We start from the raw sequence: 19466 nt of genomic DNA on the forward strand, positions 1-19466 counted from the left end.
AATTTGTTGTTGGTGGTGGTAAGAATTGGAATGATGGGCGTGTGTGTCTGTGTGTGAAAAGGTGTGTAGGAGTGGGGCGTGTGAGCTCACTATTTTCCAGGGTGAGAGTGTGAGTTTCTAAGCAAGTTGTGGCCCGATCAGCACTTTGGTCAGTGTTTCTACCAACACCCAAACCTGGACTCCGGCCTGGCCCCAGCACAGCCTAACCCACACCACACCACATCATTCCACAACACGAACCACCATATCACACCGCACCACCACATATCACCACATCACACCACACTACATCAACAACAAAAAACAAATGACCTGTGTAAAGCGCCTTTCACGTCGTGAGGACGTCCCAAGGCACTGGACAGACAGAGTTTCAGACCCAAGCTGGGGATCGTGGTCAGGGAGGGTGGAGGGCAGGGGGGCAAACAGGGAGATCGAAAGCACAGTCGAAGAGGAGGGACTTAAGATGGGTCGTGAGGGAGGCAAGGGAGAGGGCGAGGCAGAGGGACTGCGGGATGAGTTCCAGAGGGTAGGGGCAGAGTGGCAGAAAGCCAGCCCGCCAATAGTGGGGCGACTGAGGCGGGGGACGTGAAGCAACAACAACAACAAAATTACACTTATAGAGCGCCTTTTACGTCGGGAGGACGTCCCAAAGCGCTGAACAGTCAGGTGTCGGGGCCTGAGCATGGGGGAGGGGTGGTGTAGGGGTAAGGGAAGGTAGGGAGGTGGGAGGGAGACCAAAGGCATGGTCGAACAGAACAGCCTTGAAGGAGGTGAGGGAGGAAGCGAGGTGAAGGGACCGTGGGATGGAGTTCCAGAGTGTGGGGGCAGAGAGGCTGAAAGCCCGGCCACCGATGGTAGCGCGGGTCAGGCGGGAGACATGGAGCAGCCGGAGCCCGATGAACGGAGGGAGGAGGCAGGTTGGTAGGGAGTCAGCAGGTCAGAGAGGTTGGGGGGAGCGAGGCCATGGATGGCTTTAAAGGTGAGGACGGGGATCTTGAACTGTATCCTCTGTGTGATGGGAAACCAGTGGAGTCGGGCGAGGATGGGGGTGATAGGGTCACGGAGCCCGGTGGGGGTGATAGGGTCACGGAGCCCGGTGGGGAGAGGACACGGGCTGCAGAGTTCTGGATGATCTGCCGTCTGTGGAGGGAGGAGTTGGGGGCCGACAAGCAGGGAGTTTGCATAGTTGAACCTCGATGTAATGAAAGTGCGTGAAGGTCTTGGGGGCTGCGGTGTGAGACAGTGGCGGAGCCGGGGGATGTTGCGGAGGTGGGGAAGGCAGAGCGGGTCATGGCACAGATGTGGGGTAGAAAGGATAGTTGAGGGTCAAACAAGACCCCAAGGTTCGGGACTGGCTCAGTGAGGGGGAGTGAGCCCCATGGATGGTGATGCTGTCAGCGCCTGAGGTGAGGAGGCGCTGACGGGAGTCAATCAGGAGCCTCGGTCTTGTTGACGTTCACTGAAGAAAGTTCGCTCTCATCCAGGACTTGACGTCTGACAGACATTCTGTCAGGACAGCAGTGGGTCCTGGAGTCGAGGGCGGAGGCAGAGAGTGAGAGTTGGGTGTCATACATGTGGAAGTTGACCCCATGTCTGGGGATGAAGTCACCAAGAGGAGCATATAGATATTGAAGAGGAGGAGACAAGGACAGAGCCCTGAGGAACGCCGCACAAGACGGTGGGGGGGCTGGAGGAGGAGCTGTTTGTGGAAATGAAGTGGAGGCGGTGTATGAGGCACAATCTGAACCATTCAAGGGCAGAAGCATGTAGGAGATCACATCACACCACAACATACAAACCACCACAACACCACATCGCACAACACCACATCACACCACAAAACCAACACAGGGAGCTCAGCGTCAGCCTGGACACACAGCCAAAATGTCAAAACACAACACACTGTAAAGTGTAGTGACTGTCTTCTGTGGGTGAACGTGTCAGCTGGTTTGCATACAGCAAGTTCCCACAAACAGCCATGAGGTGAGCGAGTGACTGTATCTGGGGATTGTCGGCCCCGACACCGGGAGAGAGAGAGAGAGAGAAACTCCCTTCTCTTAACGTCCACCTGAACAGAGCACAGACGGGGAGTGAGGTTTAACGTCTTATCTGAAGGACGACGTCTCTGACAATGGTCTCTCTCTCTCTCTCCCCCCGGCGCTGGGCTGGAGCCTCAGCCTGGACTGTGAGCTCAGAGACCCCGACGTGGAGCTCAAACCCACAAGACTCTGACCAGGAGGTGAGAGTGTGAGCGACTGAGCCAGGCTGAAGCAGATTGTGGCTGATGCCTGCTGTCTATTCAGAGGATTATCTCTATTGATTCCTAACAGACAAGACTAATGGGATCAGCCACTGAACCTGCCAGTTACTGTGGCTTGAAGACAGCCTCTGAAACACCTCCCGCCTCTCAGGGCAAAACAGTGTCCTGTAAAGACATTAAACCCAATGGAGTCAGACAGGGACAGCCCGGGAGGTCGTTTGGTGACACGTCAGGGTCTCTGAGCTCACAATCCAGGCTGTCGCTCCAGCCCAGCGCCGGGGGGGAGAGAGAGAGACCATTGTCAGAGACGCCGTCCTTCAGATGAGACGTTAAACCTCACTCCCTGTCTGTGCCCTGTTCAGGCGGACGTTAAAGATCCCGCGAGGCTGTCGGGAAAAGAGAAGGGAGTTTCTCTCTCTCTCTCCCGGTGTCCTGGCCATTGTGATAGCTCTCCGTTCGGTCCCATTCCCTGCCTGTCCTCCCCACACACACGTTTAGATTCTTCCTTTGCAAGTATTTATCCCAATATTCATTTAGAAATAATTACAGGTTCTAACCACAGCTTCTGGTCAGGTTTTCCAGATCCTGATAATAATAATAATAATCCTTACATTTGATACAGCATCTTTTACACCAGGAAGACGTCTCAAAGCGCTTCACAGGATAAACTGTAAAGTATAGTGACTGTGTATTTTGCGAGTGAAACGCAGCAGCCAATTGTGCCCAGCCATGGCTGTTCATCCGGGAACAGCCATTGAATGAGTGACCAATATTATTTGGGGGATTATTAGCCAAGATACCGGGAGAGAGAGAGAAACACCCTTTTCTTTTCCAATAGCCCCGCGGGATCTTTAACATCCACCTGAACAGGCAGACGGGACCTCGGTTTAACATCTCATCCAAAGGACGATACCTTGGACAACGCAACACCCCATCAGAACTCCATTGGAGCATCAGCTTAGACTATGTGATTCCAAGTCCCGACATGGAGCTTGAATCCACAACCTTTTGACTTAGAAGCGAGGGGGCTACCACTGAGCCAGGCTGATATCCCTTTGTGTAAAACACACACATTCTCCTAACCTCTCCCTTCTTGTTTTAGTGATGATCTTAAATCCATGATTTCAGTTATCAGTGCAAATAGTTTCCATTTCCATTTTTCACCTGTCAAAACCCCTCATCATTCTGAAGACCTCCAGCAGGAGGTCAACCTTTCTGTCCCAGTGGCAACAATCCCAGTTTCATCAGTCACTATTTATCTGGCGATTGTGGCCGAGACTTCCTTTTCCAACAGTTTCCAAAATTATTATTATTTTTAAGGGAATATTCCCCTAGGAAAAGTGATCCACCAATCAACTAACAACCGGGTTCCATTTACTGCTGGGTAAACAGAGGCGTCTGGAGTAAGGAACTTGCCCAATGTTTCACCCTGCCTGGGAATCAAACCCAAATCCTTTTGCTTGCGAGGCAAGGGCTGCAACCAGTGAGCTACAGGACTCCGATAAGGAAGCCTGTGTGCGAGGGCCAGAGCCCGGGTGAGCACCTACCTGCAGTGGTCCTGGCCGGGCTTGACCAGGCCCTGCACCGAGTCCTCCCACACGCTATTGGCGACGGAGTTGCCGATGGCCGTCATCACCATGATGAGCTCTACAGGCCAGTCATCCAGGTCCAGCGAGCGCACCCTCGACAGGTGTGTGCCCAGGTTTCGGTGAATTCCAGAACATTCTATACAGATCAGGGCTCCGAGGTTTAAACTTGCCCAGTCGGGGTCTGTCAGAAAGCAAAACATTCACTTATTAATCTCTAGTGATGAATTTGATACAGCGCCTGCAACATCAAAAAATCTCAATAATAATAATAATAATCCTTGCATTTGATATAGCGCTTTTCACGTCGGGAGGACGTCCCAAAGCGCTTCACAGAACACACTGTAAAGTGAATTGACTGTATATTTGTGGGCGAACGCGGCAGCCAATTGCGCACAGCAATGTCCCACAAACAGTCGTAGATTGAAACTGACCAATTTATTATTGTTTTTGGTTTTGGAGGATTATTATTAGGCTCTGTGTGGAGTAAGGAAACTTGCCCAAGGTTTCGCCCTCTGCCTGGAATTGAACTCAGGTCTCTCGCTTGCAAAGCGAGTGCTCTAACAACTGACCTACAGGACTTCACAAAATCCCTCCAATAAAAAAAATGGACATTGAATCGACACTGCCCCTTTTCACCCACAAAATATACAGTCAATTCCCTTCACAGAATATCCTCAGTGTGGTGACTGTATTTTTTAGGCAAACATGGTGGACAATTCCCCCAAACCCAAACTTAGATTTTGATTATCAGAGAGTGTACAGCACGGAAACAGGACCCTTGGCCAACTAGTCCCTGCCAGTGTTTATACGCCACACAAGTCTCCACCCGTTCCCTCCCATTCCCTTCTATTCCAGAGGTGTGAGGAGTCAGGAAACTTGCCTCATAATAATTCTTGCATTTGGTACAGAGGCTTATCACATCTTTGAGGAATCTCAAAGCGCTTCACAGAATATACTGTAAAGTGAATTTATACTGTATTGGTAAAATACGGCAGCAAATTGCATGCAGCAGTGTCCACAAGCAATTGTCGATTGAGTGCCCACATTTAAAAAAAATTTTTTTTGTTTCTTTTCAAGGGATTATTACCCCCGGAAAAGCGATCTGCCAATCGATCAATCGCCAATCGGTTTGTATTTATTAGTAGGTAAACAGAGATGTGTGGAGTAAGGAAATGTGCTAATGTTTCGCCCTGCCCAGGAATCAAACCCAGGTCTTCTGGCTTGTGAGCGCTCAAACCACTGCCCCAGGGGAGGGCAGGACCTGCCCTGTTGCCCACATACTCACTGGGCGAGTCGCAGTCCACACAGAAGGCGTTCCCTCGTACGTTGCGGATGGATTGGATGGCGATGGCATCGCTCTGACTGCCCAGCCGGGACTGGAAAACAAGAGGCGTCTCCAGTGAGCTTCATTCCCACAATGTGTACAGCACCAATCACACACATATCCAGCAGCATCCTCACCCTCACCTTTAAAGTCTTCCTCCACCCTACCTCAAACCCTACCAACCTGTCCACTCCATCCGCTCGGCGGGCACCGGCCTGCTCCACGTTCCCCACCCTGACCGCTCCACTAATGGCTGTCGGCCCTTCAGCCACTTTGTCCCCACCCTCTGGAACTCCATCCTGAAGCCCCACCACCTCGCCCCCTTCCTTGTCTCCTTCAAGACCTGTCTCAAGATCTTCGTTTTCAACCATGCCTTCAGTCACCTCCCACCACCACCTTCCCTGCCTCCCACCCCCAACCCCAACCTCGGGTGCAAATCCTTAACTGTCCAGCGTGTGTAAATGCAATTTGTTGTTGTTGTTGATGAGAAAAGTCAGGGGGTGTAGGGAAGACCAAAGGCATGGGGGCAAAAAGTAGGTTGTCAGAAAGGCTTTGAAGCCAGAGAGGCAGGGAGAGAGAGAGGGAGGGAGAGAGGGTGCGAGGGAGGGAGGGAAAGAGGGTGGAAGGGAAGCAGAAAGGGTGGGTGGGTGGGACGGAGGTAGAGGGAAGGAGGGAGAAGGAGGGAGGGAGGGAGCAAGGGAGGGAGAATGGGGGTTGGGGGAAGAATGGAGGTTTGGAGGCCAGGATGAGGATCTGGAGGTTGATGAGCAGGGGGACGAGGAGCCAGTGGAGCCGGGTGAGGATGAGAGAATGTTGGAGGTGGCTGTGATTTACATAAGAACATAACAATTAGGAGCAGGAGTAGGCCATTCGGTCCCTCTAGCCTGCCCCGCCATTCAATAAGATCATGGCTGATCTATTCTAACTCCACCTTATCCCCATATCCCTTAATCCCTTTATCTACAAGAAATCTATCAATCTCCCGGTACTTTTGTTTGGTTGGAGAGTGAGTGTGGTGAAGAGCAGCCAATGGCACCTGATTAAAGGGACAGGGAATGTAGTATTTTTATCGCTGCCTGACACAGCGCTGTGTGTATTCAGGTGCCTGTCACCCTATATAACAGCTCAGTGCTTGGTCTCCACAGCCCAGGCTGTGAGCCAGACACAAGCCAGCGGCTGCCAAATGCAGTCAATGGCACGTCTTCAAAGGGCGGCTCGTTGTTGAAAGCTGACGGCATCAGCAGCCATTTGTTCCCACTGATTAGCTCCGTCAGCCTGGCCAGTCTTGCCAGCCACTGAGGGCAGAGCAGGCTGAGGGTGGAAGAGGTTGGGGGTGGGCATGCAGGGGCATGGTAGGCTGGGGGCAGAGCAGTTTGAGGGCGGAGAAAGCTGGGGACAGAGCAGGAGCCCGCGGGGTGTGGCAGGCAGAGTGGCAGAAGTGGGGACTGATCGTGCTGGGACGGGACAGGCGTGGTGGACAGGGCAGATTGGGGGAAGTTTGGGTGCAGGGCAGCCCAGGGAATGGCAAAAGGCAGTAACAGTGTGGAGAGAGACCAGGACATTGAGGCGATGCAGGGTTGCGTGTGGAGTGGGATCAGGCTGGAAGAGCAGGCTGGGTGGGCAGGTTGGGAAGGCAGGCTGGGTGGGCAGGTTGGGAGGGCAGACTAGGAGGGCAGGCTGGGAGGGCAGGTGGGGAGGGCAGGTGGGGTGGGCAGGCTGGGAGGGCAGATTGGGAGGGCAGGTGGGGAGGGCAGGTGGGGAGGGCAGGTGGGGAGGGCAGGTTGGGTGGGCAGGTGGGGAGGGCAAGCTGGATGGGCAGGTGGGGAGGGAAGGTTGGGAGGGCAGGTGGGGACGGCAGGCTGGAGGGCAGGTTGGGAGGGCAGGTTGGGTGGGCAGGTAGGGAGGGCAGGTTGGGAGGGCAGGTTGGGAGGGCAGGTTGGGAGGGCAGGTTGGGTGGGTAGGTGGGGAGGGCAGGTTGTGAGGGCAGGTTGGGAGGGCAGGTGGGGAGGGCAGGTGGGGAGGGCAGGTTGGGAGGGCAGTCTGGGTGGACAGGTGGGGAGGGCAAGTTGGGAGGGCAGGCTGGATGGGCAGGTGGGGAGGGAAGGTTGGGAGGGCAGGTTGGGTGGGCAGGTGGGGACGGCAGGCTGGAGGGCAGGTTGGGAGGGCAGGTTGGGAGGGCAGGTGGGGAGGGCAGGTGGGGAGGGCAGGTTGGGAGGGCAGTCTGGGTGGACAGGTGGGGAGGGCAAGTTGGGAGGGCAGGCTGGATGGGCAGGTGGGGAGGGAAGGTTGGGAGGGCAGGTTGGGTGGGCAGGTGGGGACGGCAGGCTGGAGGGCAGGTTGGGAGGGCAGGTTGGGAGGCAGGTTGGGTGGGCAGGTGGGGAGGGCAGATGGGGTGGGCAGGTGGGGTGGGCAGGCTGGGAGGGCAGATTGGGAGGGCATGTTCGGAGGGCAGTCTGGGTGGGCAGGTGGGGAGGGCAAGTTGGGAGGGCAGGTGGGGAGGGCAGGTGGGGAGGGCAGGTGGGGAGGGAAGGTTGGGTGGGCAGGTGGGGAGGGCAGGCTGGGTGGGCAGGTGGGGAGGGCAGGCTGGGAAGACAGGCTGGGTGGGCAGGCTGGGTGGACAGGTTGGGAGGGCAGGCTGGGAGGGCAGGTGGGGAGGGCAGGCTGGGAGGACAGGTTGGGAGGGCAGGCTGGGAGGGCAGGTGGGGAGGGCAGGTTGGGAGGGCAGGCTGGGAAGACAGGCTGGGTGGGCAGGCTGGGTGGACAGGTTGGGAGGGCAGGCTGGGAGGACAGGTTGGGTGGGCAGGTTGGGAGGACAGGCTGGGAGGCCATTTCACACCTTGTTTTTGCTGCTCTCACAGGACTGGAGGCTGGCGAAGATCTGGCTCTCCACGGCCTGTACCCAGGTCTCCCTCTCCTCGGGGTTGGAGGCCTCAAAGTGCCATGTCTGTCCCGTCAGAGACACAATCACAAACTCGTATGACTCCTCGACTTCTGTAAAGAAAATACACAAGTCAGGGGGGAGCGAGTGATGAGCTGCCCTAACACGAGGTGGAGATCAGACCAGCAGAGACCCCAGACCCAACACAGAGCAGTCTACCCTCCCAACAGAGACCATGTTACCAGACCTGACACGGACCAGTCAGACACCACACACAGATATCACATCTCAACAACATTTACAGTGCCCTTCACTCAGTGTGGCGTCCCAGAGCGCTTAGCAGTGGCGGAGCCTGACGCCGAGCCGGAGGAGGTGACCGTAAACACGGTCGAAGGGGGAGATTCAGGATCTAGAAGAGAAGAAGGGGCGAGGCGGAGGGATTGAAGTGGGGGGGCAATTTCTGGTCAGCCACTAGAAGGATTGCTTTACACAGTGGGGAATTAACGTCTGGGAACTGGGTGACCAGGAAGGGGGTTGAGGCCGGAGCACTGCGAACTCGTTTAAGAATCAACTGGACACTGCAATGGAGGGACGGGTGGGCAGGAGATGGGATGGGCTGAAGGTTCATCTGAACCTCTCTTGTAATCTTGGGGATGAAATCCCGCTGGAAGCCTGCAGATCAAGCAGGAAAATGTGGGGCAAACTTGAAAGAGAAGAAAGGCTGTCATGTTAGATAATGTAGACCATGATAAGCTGTTTTATCTTCTACTGTAGAACCAGAGGACACGGCCTGCGATTGATTCAGAAGAAATCTGCGGAAACACTACTTCAGTGAGCGAATTAGTAAACGTATGGAACAGACTCCCTCGGGAGACGGTGGAAGCAGAAAGTGTTGATTCTTTCAAGAACAAATGAGATAGATTTCTGTTAGGAAATAATTTCGGGATACAGTATGTAGTTTGGGACACGACATATCAAGCAACTGCCAGGTGGTGGATAGACCTTGGTCTTCTTTTGCTGAGCAAATTCTTATATTCTTATAACAGCGACGAGGATCTTAATGGTTGTGTAAACGTGGGAGTCAGACATGTCTGATCGAGGCCACACTGCCCCAGGATGTCCAGGACATCTGATGGTCAGCGACATCTTAGAGCCCACAGGTCTCTGAATTCGTTATTAATAATAATATTTCTTGCATCTGATCTGATGTCAACTGTTTAAGGACACAGGAACAACGAATCTTATAGCACAGAAGGAGGCCATTCAGCCCATCATGTCTGTGCCGGCTCTTTGAAAGAACCACCAACCAGTCCCACTCCCCTGTTCTTATCCTAACTAGTCCCACTCCCTCGCTCTTACCCTATAACTGGACCAATAGAAATGTGTGGCTGCCTGAGGAAACAGTTTCTCCCAATCGACTCTATCAAAACCCCTCATTATCTGGGACTAATCTGGGATTCTCGGCCAGGACTTGTCTTTCCCTTAGCCAACAGCACCTTACCAACTCGAACTTCCATCTCCACAGGCACAGACAAGACTTTGGTTCAACGTCTCATCCGAATCACGAATCAATACAAAATTACACTTGTATACCGCCTTTCACATCAGGACAACATCCCAAGGCGCTGGACAGTCAGGGATTTGGACCCACGTCAAGCGACACACAGGGCTCACTGTACAAAACCAATACTTGACCCCAGAGTGTGCGATGGGGTAACTGCTGGGGTCTAATCAGCTAAAACCACATAGCAAGCCATTGAGAGCAGTGTCTGGCAAGCTTCCTGCTGCTTGTTCAGCAAGGACCACCCTGAGAGCTGGGGAGGGCGAGGGGAATAGAGGGGTGTGGGAGAGATGTGGTAGAGGGGTGTGGGAGAGGGGGATAGAGGGGTGCGGGAGAGGTGTGGTAGAGGGGTGTGGGAAAGGGGGATAGAGGGGTGTGGGAGAGGTGTGGTAGAGGGGTGTGGGAGAGGGGGATAGAGGGGTGTGGGAGAGGTGTGGTAGAGGGGTGTGGGAGAGGGGGATAGAGGGGTGCGGGAGAGGTGTGGTAGAGGGGTGTGGGAGAGGGGGATGGGAGAGGTGTGGTAGAGGGGAATAGAGGGGTGTGGGAGAGGGGGATAGAAGCGAGTGGGAGAGGAGAGGAGAATAGAGGGGTGTGAGTGGGGGGGAACCAGATGTGCTATACTGTGTCACTCACTCAGTGTAAGTCTACGATAGTTAAGAGGTGGATCAGGTCTCCTGTTACAGATTGAAACCTGTGCCCTTTGCGGTATTTCTCCCTGTGCACAGGTCAGTGTGCCGGGGGGAGAGCAGACTGATCAGTGAAGGCAGCTCAGGGTAGCTAACGGCTGGTCAGACAGACAGACAGACAGTCTCCAATTCACACCAAACTCATCCGTAATTAGCTAATTAGGGTTATGCAAATAACACTCATTTACATAATGCCTGATTTCCCTCAGCTCTGAAGCTGTCAGGCAATTGTCTGCTCGTAAGACAAACACATAGCTCTCTCCCAACATCCCGTACACAGAGACGGGAGAATCCTGGGATTCCGCGGCAATAAAGCAGAGAACCCCAGATAGTGACAGACACCAGCGCGATCAGGAGAATACTGCAATACGGCAGCCGGTGTCTGACACACACGGAAACCCATCACATTGTTTAACTCCAAACCCAAAGTCTCACATATGTCTGCCACCTACACATGGAAATCCCAGAGAAAGATTGTTGGAATGGAATGCACTCTCTCCCTGGAGGGACTCATCCTCCGCTTACCCAATTCTGGAAAGTATTAGGGGGAAGGATTAGGGCGCCCAGAAAGTGTGTTAAGGTAACTGCTTCCTTCACATCCCAGGAAGGAAAATTGCACCTTACATCGAAACGCCGCAAAGTGCTTCACAGTAACTATTGTCAAGTATAGTGACTGTTGCTTCTAGACAAACGGCGTTGCAATTATGCGCGCATCAAGGTCCTATAGACAACCAAGAAGTGAGAGGCTGATTAACCCGGGGGATTGTCAGCCAGGCCACCGGGAGAGAGAGAGAGAGAGAGAGAAACTCCCTTCTCTTTTCCCGACAATGGGATCTTTAACGTCCGTCTAAACAGAGCACAGACGGGGAGTGAGGTTTAACGTCTCATCTGAAGGACGGCGTCTCTGACAATGTCTCTCTCTCTCTCTCTCTCTCACCCCCAGCGCTGCACCAATTGCGCACAGCAATTTTGATCTCAACGACTAGCATTCGGGGATTGAGTGACCAAATCTGACCTGGAAGCGAGTGTGTGAGTGATGGACTGGGTGTGTGTGTGGGGAGGGTGGGGTTGGGGGGAACACCTGAATCAGTGACATGTTGTCTCTTTAAGAAGCCTCCCTCTGTTGTGTCTGAGCGATGGTAATTTTTTAGTCCATCAGTCACTGGAATGCATTTATTTCCCCCAAACCAGTTACTAACGTGGAGTTCAATAAGCTGGCTGCTCATTAGAATACCTGCTAATAATGAGAAAAGGGGACATCACCGGCTCCATCGCTTCTAATGGACGTGATTAGGGAGTGGAAATCTCTCATCTCACGCTAGATAAAGCAGTCCGCAGACGCGATGGCTTTGTGGGGCTTGCCAACACACAGCACAGCCATGGGGGGTCTTTTGTCATTACATTGCTGTTCTCCTTATTATCATTACCGTCTATTTTTGCAGCTCGGGGTACTGATGTCTGCAGGATGTGCTCATTACATCCCACACCTGGAGCATGTTGGCTCCCTCACCCCGGCCGGCAGCTCTGGAGGGAGACAGCCTCACCCAAACCCCAGCTCACCAAGAACTTTAGTGCCAACATCAGATTGGGAACTGTGGAATCCTGTAACTCAGTGGTTAGAGCCCTCGCCTCGCAGGAAAGAGGACCCGGGTTCGATTCCCGGGCAGGACAAAACCTTAGTCAAGTAACCTTACTCCACCCGTCTCTGTTTACCCCGCAGTAAGTAGGAACCTGGTTGTTAGTCGATTGGCAGATTACTTTCCGGGGATAATAATAATCCCTTCAATAAAAATAATAATTTGGTCACTCAGTCCTCGACTGTTTGTGGGACGCTGCTGTGTACAATTGGCTGCCGTGTTTCACCCACAAAATATACAGTCAATTCATTTTACAGTATATTCTGTGAAGCGCTTTGAGACGTCTCAACGACGTGATAGTGTTTTACGTGTGAACATGGCAACCAATTGGCGCAAACAACCAAGAAGTTAATGACCAATCTTATCTGGGGATTGTCGGCCAGGACACCGAGAAAGAGAGAGAAACTCCATTCTCTTTTCCCGACAGATCTCCAGGATCTTTAATGTCCACTTGAACAGGGCACAGAGGTTTAACATCAGCCACAATGCAACATACCCCCAGCACTGCTCAAAGTCCTGACGTGTGGCTTAAACCCACAACCTCCTGACTCAGAAGTGAGAGTGCTACCAACTGAGCCAGGCAGACACCAAAACATCTGCTGTGTTCTAATAAATGGGTGAAATGTTCCTATTGTGCCGAGTAATCAAATACCGTTCCCTTCTTAGCGAGTGACTCTCTTCCTCTGAATAAACAACAACAACTTGGATGTATATAGTGCCCTCCACGCTGAACAGCGTCTCAGAGCACTTTACAGTTTCGGATCCCGGGACCGAGCCAGGGGGAGGGGGGGGAGCCGGGGGAAGGTGACCAAAGGCGCGGTCGAAAAGAAAGGTCTTCAGTAGAAGAACCTCTCAACTGAAGTACGGTGCCTCTGACAATGCTGCGCTCTCTGCCCTGCAGTCACAGCCAAGACTGTGAGTCCTGCTGTGGGCAGGTGAGGCTGGGCGGTGAGTGCTGTCTCTTTGAGAAGCCTCTCTCCCCTCGTATCTGAACATTTGTAATTTTTTAGTCCAGCAGTTACAGGAATTTATTATTTCCCTGAACCAATTATTAAAGCGGAGGGAGTGACCCTCAGTGTGCTGAACACACAGCCACTCCACACAGTTACACAGCGAGTGACTCACTGCTGGTAAACAGAGACGTGTGGAATAAGGAAACTTGCCCAACGTTTCATCCTGGCTGGGAATCACACCCGGGTCCTCTCGCTTGCGAGGCGAGTGCTCTAACCACTGAGCTACAGGACTGCACTAGGGGGTATGGGGAGAGAGTGGTAGAGTGGTATTAATTTGGACAGTTCTTTGAAAGAGCCGCCATGGGCACGATGTGCTGAATGGCCTCCTTCAGTGCTGTATAATTCTATGATTCTAGGGTGCTGGGAACAGGCAGAGTAATCCACTTGAAATGCAGGATAAAGTGCACATATACACACACACACGCGCTCTCTCACACACGTTCTCTCACGCATAGACACATGCTCTCTGTCTCACACACACACAGTCTCACACTAACATGCTCTCTCACATACACACACGCTCTCACACTCACACACACACGCTCTCTCATTACACACTCTATCACATACACGCGCTCTCTCACACTCACATCCTCTCTCACACACGCTCTCTTTCACACACTCTCTCTCACACTCATGCTCTCTCACACACGCTCTTACACTCTCACACACAGACATGCTCTCACACTCACTCACACACTCTCGCTCACATGCTCACACTCTCTCACACACACACGCTCTCTCACACACACACGCTCTATCACACACACTCGCTCTCTCACACACACGCACTCTCTCACACACGCTCTGCAGTCAGCCGTGTTCCTGTCAGACCCAGTGAAGTGGAGCTAGGCTAAGCCTTGCCCCGCTGCCCAGGTCCCAGGTGTAAACTCCAGAGCCTTCAGAGAGCTGGAGAGGTAGACCGTGGGCACCCCCTCTCTTGTAATACGCTCACCTTGGTGACCCCATTTGGAACGCTACATCAGCAACAAGTCCTTTCAAATTACGGAGAAATTATAAAGGCAGCCGGCGTGCATGGGTGAAGAATGTAATTTAAATCCAATACAAAACCTCGGTGCAGGAAAAGGGCAGCTATGATTTTCCTTTTAATTAAGAGAGGCGCCACGTCACATTAGAAACTTGCCACTGGCTGGGAATCTGCCCGGCGCGCGGCTCCCAGTGTTGTTGTTAATCAGCCCCGGCTCCACTGTCTGCTCCCAAACAACAACAACAATACATTGGCCCTCACGCAGGGCAGCGTCTCAGAGCGCTTGACAATGACAGAGCACGACACCGAGCCGGGGGGACGTGACCGTAGCCACGGTCGAAGAGGAAGGTCTTCAGGTGCGATCTGAAGACGGGGAAGGAAGGGGCAAGGCGGAGGGATAGAGGAAGGGAATATTCAGCAATGAAAGGGTGTTTCTGGTTTTGGGAGAGGGAGGGGTGTGTGTTTGTGTTTGTGTGGGGGGTGGGGGAGGGGAGAAAGGAGAGAGGGAATGTGCCGTGATTGTATTTGTAAATTCTGTGGCGAGGTTGCAAGTATATTAGATCATTACAGAGAGGTGTAGATGAACTGAGAGAGGACTGCAAATTGCGGAGGGAGCGGGGACTGGGAGAGCAAACAATGCCAGCGTCATCCGTAAATGTCAGTGTACAGCCTCCTCATTTTGCAGATCATTAAACCCAATATTCCTAACCTGTATTAGTGCAATCAGACCTCAGCCATTATGGAGATGGGAGGCCTGAGGGGAAGTGCCGTGAACAGAAGAGGACGGCAAAGGCAGAGAGCGGAGGCTTGTGATGTGAACGTTTTGTGCCGCTGGCCTCCATTTAGCTGAATGTTTGATTTGGGGGAGCTCACCAACCCTCTGCCTCTCACTGCAGGGCTGACATCAACCCTGTGCCCCCCATCACACAGACAAGCACCTGTAACACACTCACTTGGCAGTGATTCCCTGGGGGCTGCGCTGTGACGTTTTGAGGTTATTCGTACTCACGGGATCAAATGTAAAAATTATTTATTAATTTGTTGGTAATTTATTGATTATTAATCCAAAATAATAATAATTTGGTCACTCAATCCACGACTGTTTGTGGGACGCTGCTGTGTGTAATTGACTGTCGCGTTTCACCCACAAAATATACAGTCAATTCACTTTCCAGTCAATCTTATGAAACGCTTTGAGACGTCTCGACGACATGATAAGGCGTTATATCAAATGCAAGGATTATTATTCTAAGTTGCTCTTAGTTCCCAGTTTTCTCTCAGAATGGGGTGACCGGGAGGGGAAATCGCCATATTTGTTTAATTTCAAATATTCAATCATTTATGGAACTTTCTCAGTCCCCACTCTCTCGACCCCTGATCAGGTTGTGGGTTCGAACCTCCCCCACATGTCGGGGTCTCTGAGCTCACAGTCCAGGCTGACGCTCCAGTGCAGCGCTGAGTGGGGGGGGGGGGAGAGAGAGAGAGAGAGAGTCGCATTGTCAGAGACGGTGTCCTTCAGATGAGATGTTAAACCTCACTCCCCGTCTGTGCCCTGTTCAGGGGGATGTTAAAAGATCCCGTGATGCTGTCGGGAAAAAAAAATAATTTTCTTCCAGTGTCCCGCCTGACAATCCTCCAGATAAAATCAGTCACTCAATTTCACGGCTGTTTGTGAGACATCACTGTGAAAGTTGGCTGTCAAATTCGCCTGCAAACACACAGTCACTAGACTTGACAGCAATTCCCTGTGAAATGCTATGAGATGGTTTAACGTTACGGTCTGATTGCAATCACATGAGGGGTTTGGATGAAGAAGACCCTTTGGCTCATTCGATCTCCTCCCAGAACCCCCACCCGACTGTCCTCCCATTACTGTATCAAGACGTTGCTTAACAACAGCATTTATTTAGTGCCTCTCACGCAGTACACCCCAGAGCGCTTAAATGGTTGCTCAGTGCTGCCAGTCGGGGTAAATGAGGGCCTAGAGGGGCTGGTGTTGGGGATGGTGGGTTAGTAGATGTCCCTGTCATTCACACAGCGATAGATGAGGAACAGGACAGATTGCTGCTGGGATCCACTGTGTGAAGCTGTCAGAGGTAGAATACTACCTCCTCTCCCCAACCCAACTCAGCCTCCAGTCAGCCACAGCTTCTCAATGTTCACCCCCAATCTTCACAGGTGCCTCAGTCAAACGCCAGACACAGGAGCAGGAGGAGGCCATTCAGCCCATCGAGCTTGCTTTATCAGGTTATTAGAACATGGCAGATTTTGGAATCCCTATTCCCCATCTTTTCCCCACACCCCTTAATCTCTCCCCTTTACAGCCCAAGTCCCTGTCCATCTCCCTGTTAAACCCCCCCGATCGATTCTGCCCTCGTGGGCTGTGTGTGACCCCCTTTCTCACCCCCCTGTGTCCTGATCTCACTGTAACCAGCCCGGCCCCTTGTTACACCTCCTCCACAGAGGCAGAGTGGGCTGTGCTCTCACTTGTTGACTCCCCTCAGTATTGGCGAGTGACTCGATGGTTTGTTCATATATGAAGATAGCCAGCGAGTGTCTGAAGGCTATTTGATTAATGGACACCTGGAATAGAGAGGCCTGCCCCTGCCCCTTGGCTCCCAGCCCACAGCGCATCAACTTTAAAATCCTCGCCTTAACCCTCAAATCCCTCTCAGTCTCTCTCCTTCCTGACCCCCACAATCTAAACATAATAAAATAATGATAATAATTTGGTCACTCAATTTGTGGGACGCTGCCGTGCGCTATTGGCTGCCGCGTTCCACCCACAAAATTTACAGTCACGACACTTCAAAGGATATTCTGTGAAGCGCTTTGAGATGTCTCGACGATGTGATAAGGCGCTGTATCAAATGCAAGGATTATTACTATTATTTAAATTCCGCGGCAGCCAATTTGTTAAAACAAAAAAAACGTAAAGCCTTGCCCTGCGGGAGGGAAGAGGATCTATACCAGCCCAGGTCTAATTACAATCGCAGTTTAAACACAATTTGTCAAAACATTTAGCATGTGCAGCAGCAGGAAATGAGATGAAGGAGAAAGTCTAACTGCAGCCTGTTATTGTGAATCGCCGGTTTCACAGTGGTCACTGCGGGCAGAGAACAGCAGAGCAGAAGGTGCTCGGACAATTAAGACTTAATAATAATAATGCTTGCATTTGATATAGAGTCTTATCACGGCTTCACAGAATATACTGAAAAGTGAATTCACTGTATGTTTTCTGGGCAAAACGCAGCAGCCAATTGTGCACAGCAGTGTCCCACAAACAGTCGTGGATTGAGTGACCAAACCAGGTTCTTATTTACTGCTCGGTTAACAGAGGCTTGTGAAGTAAGGAAAGTTGCCTAACATTTCGCCCAGCCCGGGAACCAAACCCAGGTCCCGAGGTGAGTGCCTCTAACCACTGAGCTACAGGACTCCACCATTCTGATCCAATAGAACAGTGGAACAGGCTCGAGGGACTGAATTGCCTACTTCTACTATGTTCCTATTCCTTTGGCTCATTTGATTTCTTCTTTCCGAATCCCCAGTTGCCTTCCTCCCATTTTTGTGTTGAGATGTTTCTTAAAAGAGTGACAAGCTCTGGCATCTCTATGCTGGTGCTCTCTCCCCATTGCAAATCTCTACTCTAATCCCATTCCAAAGCCTCCACGGCCTTGCTCCTCCTCCTAACCCCCTACCAACCTGTCCACTCGGTCCGCTCAGCGGGTTCCAGCCTACTTCACGATCCCCATTGGCAGGAGGGCCTTCCACCTTTGGTCACCCTTCTACCCCTACCCTCCCCACCCTCCACCCCTCCTGATCCCAACCACCAGCTCAGGTGCGATCCCTGACTGTCCACATTCCGGGACATCCTCCTGACATGAAAGGCGCTATACAAATGTAATTTGTGATTGTTATTGTTATATAATTTGTTGCTCTCCCCATCGTGTCTGTGCTGGGGCTCGCTCCCCCACTGGAGCTCTCTACTCTAACCCCATTCCCTGCTGTTTATCGAATCCTTTTATATTACATTTCTTTATCCAATTCCCTTTTCAACAGTTACAAACTGGGCTTTAACAGCACATTATGGTAAGGTATTCCATATTTTAGTACCTGCCTGTGTGTGTGTCTGTGTGAGAGAGTTTCTAACCTCTTCTCTGTTTCTCTTATGTTAAGAATCCACAATTAATGTCCTCAAATGACTTGCTGATCAGTGCATAGTGTCTCTTTATTGCGTGTATCATTCCCAGGTGCACAATGGATTATATCTTAACAACATGAAATAATAATCCTTACAACTGCTACAGCTCATATCATATCAAAATGTCTCAAAACTCCTCACAGGCAATTGCTGTTGAGCACAGTGACTGTATTTGTACAGTCAATTTGCACACAGCAATGTCTCACACACAGATGTGAGTGAACAAGTCATATATTCATTATTGGCCAGTATACTGTGATCAGCCGATGTCTGACACGCAGAAACCCATCACCGTGATCAGCTGGTGTCTGACACACATGGAAACCCCATCACTGTGACCAGCCGGTGTCTGACACACACGGAAACCCGTCACCGTGACCTTAAGAGTCTCAAAGCCAGAGTCCTACATGTGGAAAATTGGTCACTACACTTGACAGTAAATCCTGAGAAGCACTTGACATCCTCCTTAAGTGAAAGGCGTTGTATAAAACACAACAACAAACAACAAATTACATTGCATAGTGCCTTTCACATCGGGAGGACGTTATATTATTATAAATTTCCGTGTCTGGAATAGAGTGTTGACTCTCCCCCCAGAGGGGCATCCCATTCTCTTGATCCTAGAGAGTCATGGACACCAGAGAAACTCCCTTCTCTTTTCCAATAGCATTAATAATAATAATAATCCTTGCATTCGGTATAGCACCTTATCATGTCGGACTACAGGAGTCCATTGAGTAAGGAAACTTGTCTAAGGTTTCCCCTGCCCCGCAATGTCATCTGCACAGGACCTTGTGAATTAGGGTTTAATGCCCCCCCACACACAGGATGTACTGCCCGCTTGTCCCGCCCGGTGAGTGCGTGGCCCAGGGAGGCTGCTGTCCTCACCCCCACCCCCCCACCCAGGTGGTGGCTGTCCCAGGCAGACAGCGGTGAGGAGTCAGACGAGCTGCTCCCTGGCTTTGCTGCACAGCAGTTACCATGGCAAAAGCCCATTATGTGGTAAGGAAATGGGAGGGTTTGCCTGTGAATTAGAAAGGATGAAGAATAGGGCTAAGGCTCATTAAACCCACCTAATCCTACAGTTTACACACGGATTAGACATAGCAACCAGACAGGCTATGTCAACAAGCTTTAGCAAGGGACACAGGCTGAAACTGATGCTCAACACAGGTCTCCGCACACAATACAATTAACACAGACACTCGCCAGCTAAACCCCGGCTAATCAAAGAGTGGGGAGGCCACACAACTCCCTGACCCACACTGGGGGCACAGCCCACTCCGGCCATCCTGGTCCACTTGCTTTCCTCCAGGTCAGGTTTTGTTT

General features: G+C 51.8%; 1 protein-coding gene across 1 annotated transcript in view; it reads right to left on the reverse strand.

Annotated features, from left to right (window-relative positions):
• Window positions 1-3803: 3803 nt before the first annotated feature.
• Window positions 3804-19466, reverse strand: part of LOC103190004 (arf-GAP with GTPase, ANK repeat and PH domain-containing protein 1) — a gene marked incomplete at its 5' end in the record, with an annotated part of 247658 nt that continues 231995 nt past the window's right edge. Inside the window, 3 exon segments of the mRNA XM_042346895.1 lie at window positions 3804-4030; window positions 5135-5225; window positions 8010-8164. Of these exon segments, the coding sequence (XP_042202829.1) occupies window positions 3804-4030; window positions 5135-5225; window positions 8010-8164 (473 nt within the window).

Source organism: Callorhinchus milii, unplaced genomic scaffold, assembly GCF_018977255.1.
Source record: "Callorhinchus milii isolate IMCB2004 unplaced genomic scaffold, IMCB_Cmil_1.0 Scaffold2, whole genome shotgun sequence".
NCBI lineage: Eukaryota > Metazoa > Chordata > Chondrichthyes > Chimaeriformes > Callorhinchidae > Callorhinchus > Callorhinchus milii.